Below are 6,970 nucleotides of genomic sequence, written 5' to 3' on the forward strand. Positions count from 1 at the left end.
AGCCAGCGGCGGTAGATGGACAGCCGCCACAAAATCCCCCCCGGCCCTCCTCCAGGGGTGGGAGAGCAGATGGAATACTCTCCCAAAGGGCAGGAACCTTCCGCACCATGTCCGCGACCAGCACCCTGCTGTTTGGCTGGTGTAGGCTGCTGCTTTGCCAACTTAGCAGGGGCGGAGGAAGACGCAGGCGGGCGCCCTCGGCGACGAGCGGGCTGAGGCTGAGCCACGGGCGGCTGGGTGGAGGCAGCAGCGGACCGCCGTGGCATGACATGTCTGATAGCCTCAGCCTGCTTCTGTGCAGCGGAGAACTGTTGGGCACAGCTCTCCACCGCGTCGCTGAAAAGGCCGACCGGAGACACGGGGGAATCCAGGAACCGATGTTTGTCGGTGTCCCTCATGTCTGCCAAGGTCAGCCAGAGGTGGCGTTGCTGGACTACCAGAGTAGACATCGCCTGGCCAACAGAACGCGCTGTCACCTTCGTTGCCCAGAGGGCAAGGTCAGTGGCAGCGCGCAGCTCCCCAAGCAGCTGTTGGTCAGGACCTTCCTGATAGACCTGCAAAAGGGCCATCGCGTGCAGGGCAGAGGCAGCCTGCCCACAGGCACTGTAAGCTTTCTCAGTCAGACCGGCTGAGAACTCACAGGCCTGGGACGGGAGACGCGGCTCACCACGCCAGCCAGCGGCCGCTGGACACAACTGCATCGCAACAGACCGCTCGACTGGCGGGATCCTCGCGTATCCCCTGGCTTCCCCGCCATCCAGGGAGGTGAAGGCGGACGAGGGACCAGGCCCTGTACGAGCCCCATACGGAGCTTGCCAAGACCCGGTCACCTCATCGTGTACTTCCGGGAAGAAAGGCATTGGGGCGGGACGCTGGTTTTGACCCGCGCGCCCCCCCCCCCCCCCCCAAGTACCAATCGTCCAACCAAGATGGGCCGGGACAGGGTGGAAGGTTCCACTCAAGCCCGACGCACAAGGCGGCCCGGGAGAGCGCAGCCGTGAGCTCGGGATCCGACTCTGGCAACGCTACCGTCCCGGGCGGCAGCGCGTCCGAATCTTCCTCCCCCGAGGACTCAGGCTCACCTTCCGATGCAGCGATCAACATCCGATCCGCCGCCGGCACACCAAAGGTAACGGCTGGACAGTCTGTAGAGGGCCCAGCGGAAACCAACGGTGGCACGATGGGTGGCGGTGCTGAGGCGGCAGGGGCCCGAGGAGCGTTTCTGCTCGGCGGGGAAGCCCTGACCGTAATCCTCAGGTCACCCTTCCTATACAGCGCCGTACCGTCATTCCGGTTCCCGGGGCCGGAAAAAAAACGGTCGTACGCGGCATAGGAGAGGGGACCCCCGCTTCCTGAGACTTCAGGAAGGAGAGCCTCGACCTCAGCACTGCGATAGTCATGTTCCCGCAATGGGAACATGAACCATCCACAAAAGCTGCTTCAGCGTGCAGAATGCCCAAACACGAGATGCAACGATTGTGCCCATCAGCAGGGACCAGGGAACGAGCGCACCCATTAACGCACAGACGAAATGACATACTGTCAGGGTTCATCTGTAAAGCTCTTTTAGAAGGGGAAGTCAACTCACTCGTGCTGAAGCACCCAGGGAGCGACGCGATGTGTCAGGTACACCACTCCCTGACACACCGAGGAACCGGCCCAAATCGCTACACACGCACACACTCTTTGTGTTGCTGTGAAAACAGCAGTTTTCGAGCTTATAGCTCAGCTCCTCGGAGACTCGCGACCTCGCTGAACGTGCCCTTTCACCAGCACTGAAAGCTCGCTGTAAATCCTCTTCTGTTTAGGCAAAGTTTTAGAATAAACAAACGAAGAAAGGAGTCTTCTAAACAGGACACCAGTGAATGGCTCCGAAGCGAAAGACAGAGTGCGATTGCATCTGCTTCCTATTTATATACACCTGACGGGGGCGGTGCGCATTATGCAAATTTCGCACGCCAATTCCATTGGCTTGTTTTAGTTTACACGAAGATGATAGGGCTCTCTAAGCGATATCCCAATTCGTCGGTCACTACTGACGTACGTCGAACGTGACCGACTGATAGGGAACCACAACTTTTTATCTCTTTTTATCTGAATTTATTTCTTACTTTGAATTTTGCCAATGAACTATTTTATTTTTTTACGCTGATGCATGAACATTTCATAAACATTTCTTTCATAAAAACCATGTCTTATTTAGAAAAAGTGCTAATTTTCCTCAACGTACCATACAATATGAAGTTTCATTCATGTGAGAACAAACAGTGTGGATGAGCTACAAACCAAAAGTTTGAAAATTCTGCAGTATGAACAACAATGATGCTTGCCTAAGCAAAAAGAAGTTGTTGATATTTTTGTATTCAAAGCTGAAATATTTGTGTGCCATTGGGCAAGCCTGAAACTGCTTGACAGTTATTCAATGTCTTAAGCCCACATGAACAGAGTTTATAAATGCATTACATAATACAATGAACCACACCTGTGTTCCAATAGTTGTCACAGGAAGTCCAAGGTAGAGTGCTCCAGAAACAGTTGAATAGATAAAACAGAGCCCAGGCCAGGACCACAATGTAATATATATTTAGATAAATCACTATAACTTGAGACGCAACACCTACACCTGTGAACAAAAACTAGTTTTTGTGAGAAAATCCACATGTGCAAAATAATACACACTCTTCACCATAAATTAACTTCATTTTAAGGATTAGTTCACTTTGAAGTGAAAATGAACCCAAGCTTTACTCACCCTCAAGCCATCCTAGGTGTATATGACTTTCTTCTTTTTGATGAACACAATTGGAGATATATTAATAAATATCCTGACGAATTCATGCTTTATAATGGTAGTGAGCGGGACCAACGAGTATGAAGCTGAAGAAAGTGCTTCCATCCACATCCATCTATCATACACATACTCCATGCGGCTCCGGGGGGTTAATAAAGGCCTTCTGAAGCGAAACGATGTGTATATGTAAAAAATAAAAATAAAAAATACATATTAAACTACCGCCATATTTAACCACCTTCTGTATTCAACTTATGGAAAAAATTTAAACTGCCCTCACGTCAGTTAAGCTTTTTGCGTAAGTTGATAGAACGTAGCGTAAGCTTTTTGAACTGCGAGAGTTTTACATTTGAATACAGAAGGAGGTCTGGCGGAAGCTAGATATTTTACTTCATAACTTATTAAATATGGACATATTTTTTTACACAAATGCATTGCTTCGCTTAAGAAGGCCTTTATTAACCCCCCCAGAGCCTTGTGGAGTGCACATTTATGATGGATGGATGGATGGATGTGGATGGAGACACTTTCTTCATACTCATTGGTACCTCTCACTGCTATTATAAAGCCAAAATGAAAATTCTGTTAATTTTTCACCCTCATGTCATTCCACACCCAAGACTTTCGTTCATCTTCAGAAACACAAATGAAGATCTTTTTGATGACAGAATGCTGTCAGATTTCCTTCCATTGACTGCAACAAATCCATATGAATCAAGTGGTTTAGTCCAAATTTTCTAAAGGGAATCGATCACTTGTTACGATAAACAGATTTCATTTAGGCTTTTACTCACAAACACTGATCAGCAAACATAAGCAGAAGCTCAACTGGAACAAACCTTTTCTGAGAGTTCAAACGTGCTGTGTAAACAATGAGGTTCATTCTCATGTGTTACACAGCACGTCTGAGCTTCTGGAAGAGGTTTGACAAGCCAGATTATAACAAGCCATTGATTTTCTTCAGAAAATTTGGACTAAACCGCTCTATTCATATGGATTAGTTTTGAAGCATAAAAGTGGTAGTTGCAAAGGCAGTCAAGGAAGGAAATCTGACAGCATTCTGTCATCAAAAAGATCTTCAATTGTGTTTCGAAGATGAATGAAAGTCTTACGGGTGTGGAACGACATGAGGGTGAGAAATGACAGAATTTTCATTTTGGGGTGAACTAACCCTTTAAAGACATAGTTTATTTTGTAGATTCTTTTATGGAAGCATAAGTCACCTTCAAACATGGGGCAGATTTTTCTCCAAGCAGTGATGCCCCCTTCACTGGTGTATTGACCTAATGCTGTCTCAAGGAAGAATATTGGGATTCCACAAAAGAAGAGAAAGATGAAATAAGGAATGAAGAAAACACCTGGAGAGACAAAATGAACAACTGTAATTTCATTCATTAATATTAACAAAGATTAGTAAATACAGTGACAAATGTATTGCTCATGGTTAGTTAATTAATTAATGTTTAACTATAAACCTTATTGTAAAGTGTTACTATTGTTTTTATTTATAAGAATACTGTTAAATTGTATTTATTTATTTATTTTGTTTGTTTCTTTTTGTTAATTAGTTGAGAGCACAAATGCTTAATTTATTGAGTTAGAATATTGGGTTTAAAATCCCTAAGCTCAAGTATGACAACTGTAATAGTGATTTTTGTAAGCACCAATATAAAGCAAAAAATAAACCATTAAAAGGGGTATGGGGTCGTATCAGCATGTGCTCGGGGGGAACAGTCCATGATGTGTAACAAAAATTCGTTCTGAACATTGCTGAAGAACACAGTGGTCTATTGATTATCTTATGAAGCATGGGCTTCAGCTCTAATGTGCTGGAATTTAAAGGTCATATCCATCTCATGGTGCAGGGGTTCAAAACGCTGCAGACTTAATGCCTCTTTTTATTTCTAAGATACACTTCTTCAACAGCCCTACTTCACAACCCTCACTCTCCCACAAACTTTCACTTACCACCTCCATTTTTGTAGCACAGGTAAGGAAAGCGCCACACGTTCCCCAGGCCGATAATCTCCCCAGCCATGGACAGCAGAAACTCAGTCTTGTTGGCCCATTTCTCCCTGGCCTCGGGTATGCTTTCTGTGCTCCCTTTCTGAGCCTCAGGCTCCATAGCTTCCCCATCAGAAATGCCTCCGTCTCTAGTCTCCTCCATAGCCCTTTTCTATTTACCTCTCTGTAAGCATTCAGTTTATTACGAGTTATTAATAAACCATTAGCATGCAGAACAGTGAGCCTAGTTTTTGTGGATAAGTTTTAGCAAAGTATTTTTTTTTTTTTTTTTTTTTTTATTATTTTTTTTTTTTTTGCTTTGAACTAATGATCATAGAAGTATACTTACATTCAGTAATGGAATAACATTTACAACTTCAAATTTAATATTTTGTAGCTGTATATACAAACAGTTTTTTTTCAAGAAATAACAGTGAAGGAATGTTTACATGGAATTATTAAATGAATCTCACTCTCCAAAGAGAAATGATACATAACAGAAAGAGTTTAAAAATGGATAATAATTAAAAATCCAGACAAAAAAGTCCTTGGACTTACCGAAGTTTGTGGACAGTTCCCTAACATGCATGCACAGAGTGTCAGTGCAGAGTGCAGTATTCTTGAGTGCTGTACGCAATAAGGAGAGGGAATGGGCGTGACGTGCAGTGGTGTCGTGTAGCATTACAATCTGGAGTACAAGATATGTGAAACTTGAGATAGATAGATAGATAGATAGATAGATAGATAGATAGATAGATAGATAGATAGATAGATAGATAGATAGATAGATAGATAGATAGATAGATAGATAGATCTAGTCCTTTTAACATTTAATTTGGTTTTCCCATGGCCTGCTGACACTGATAGCGCTTGTCAAAGCATTTGTCATTTGCGTCTTGTTCCGTGTTCAGAACAAGTTTCAATATTAAAGTATTTGCGACTGAGTGACTCGCTCATAAAGACAATCTTTGCTGCCATCTAATGGGTATTAAATGTAACCTCTGTTGCTGTTCATGGTCAGGAACTTTTTTTTTTCCAGCAGAAGGAAGCCTTTTAATGATTTTACTTCATGAAAGTTGCATTGATACATATTTTTTGGCTTTAAAGTGTTTTAGTGTTTTGAAATCAGCCATCACTATATAAGTCGTTACTTTGTTTTTTTGGTGCACCAAAAATATTTTTGTCGCTTTATAATATTAATATTGAACATTTGTACTCACATGAACTGATTTAAATATGTTTTTAGTACATTAATGCATCTTGAGAGAGGAAATGTCATTGCTGACTATGCAGGCCTCACTGAGCCATCGGATTTCAACAAAAATATATTAATTAATGTTCCGAAGATGAACAAAGGTCTTACGAGTGTGGAATTTTCATTTTTTAAATTTTTATTTTTATATCATCTTTAATATTTGTATTGTGTGGTAACCTCCTGTCCTGAAGCTGTAGTTTACGTAAGCAATAAGGTATGAGAGGCTGTGCTGTATTGTGAATAAGTCACATCTGAAGGGCATTGTTAGGTGCAACGATATTCACAATACAGCACTAGCCTCGAGTACCTTATTGCTTTTATAAAACGGTTACCACACAATACAAATATTAAAGTCAAAAATATGTATCAATGCAACTTTAAGAAAACTTTCATTGAAGCCTTCCTTCTGATGGAAAAAAATAGTAGCCTACCTGACCGTGAACAGCAACAGAAGTTACATTATTACACCATTAGTTGCCGGCAAATATGTCTTTATGAGTGTGTCAGTCAGAAGTGAGGACTTTTACGCTGAAAAGACTGAATTATTGTGAGCATGGAACAAGACGCAACTAACAAATGCTTTGACTAGCACTGTCAGTCACGGGAAATCCCCTTTACTGTTAAAAGGACAGGATAATACATCAGAAATTTAAACTGATTTTTTATTATGAACATAGGACTGACCTGAAGGAAAATGCTAAATCTGAATGCAGGTAATAAACTCGCTCACTCAATCTTTTTCTCACAAAGTATTGTGAGAAAAAGATTGAGTGAAGGAGTTTATGAAGCATAAGCATACAGTAAGCTTCAATGAACAATATCAATTGAGAACATGCAGTTTACGTTGCTAAGAGTGGTTGCTAAGGGTGTTGTGTAAATGATACACAGAACCGTTGGGTGAAGCAGTCATAGCCTCATAG

At 42.7% G+C, this 6,970-nt stretch overlaps 1 protein-coding gene across 1 annotated transcript in view; it reads right to left on the reverse strand.

The window, feature by feature from the left end:
* LOC137024604 (sodium- and chloride-dependent GABA transporter 2-like) overlaps positions 1 to 5,396 on the reverse strand; it is a 43,005-nt gene extending 37,609 nt beyond the window's left edge. Inside the window, exons 1-4 of the mRNA XM_067392346.1 lie at positions 5,354 to 5,396; positions 4,760 to 4,979; positions 4,015 to 4,149; positions 2,483 to 2,623 (exon numbers count right to left, since the gene is read on the reverse strand). Of these exons, the coding sequence (XP_067248447.1) occupies positions 2,483 to 2,623; positions 4,015 to 4,149; positions 4,760 to 4,958 (475 nt within the window). The 5' untranslated portion in view covers positions 4,959 to 4,979; positions 5,354 to 5,396. The remainder of the gene's footprint in view (positions 1 to 2,482; positions 2,624 to 4,014; positions 4,150 to 4,759; positions 4,980 to 5,353) is intronic.
* Positions 5,397 to 6,970: the final 1,574 nt, after the last annotated feature.

The sequence above is a fragment of the Chanodichthys erythropterus genome, chromosome 8 (genome assembly GCF_024489055.1).
Source record: "Chanodichthys erythropterus isolate Z2021 chromosome 8, ASM2448905v1, whole genome shotgun sequence".
Lineage (NCBI taxonomy): Eukaryota > Metazoa > Chordata > Actinopteri > Cypriniformes > Xenocyprididae > Chanodichthys > Chanodichthys erythropterus.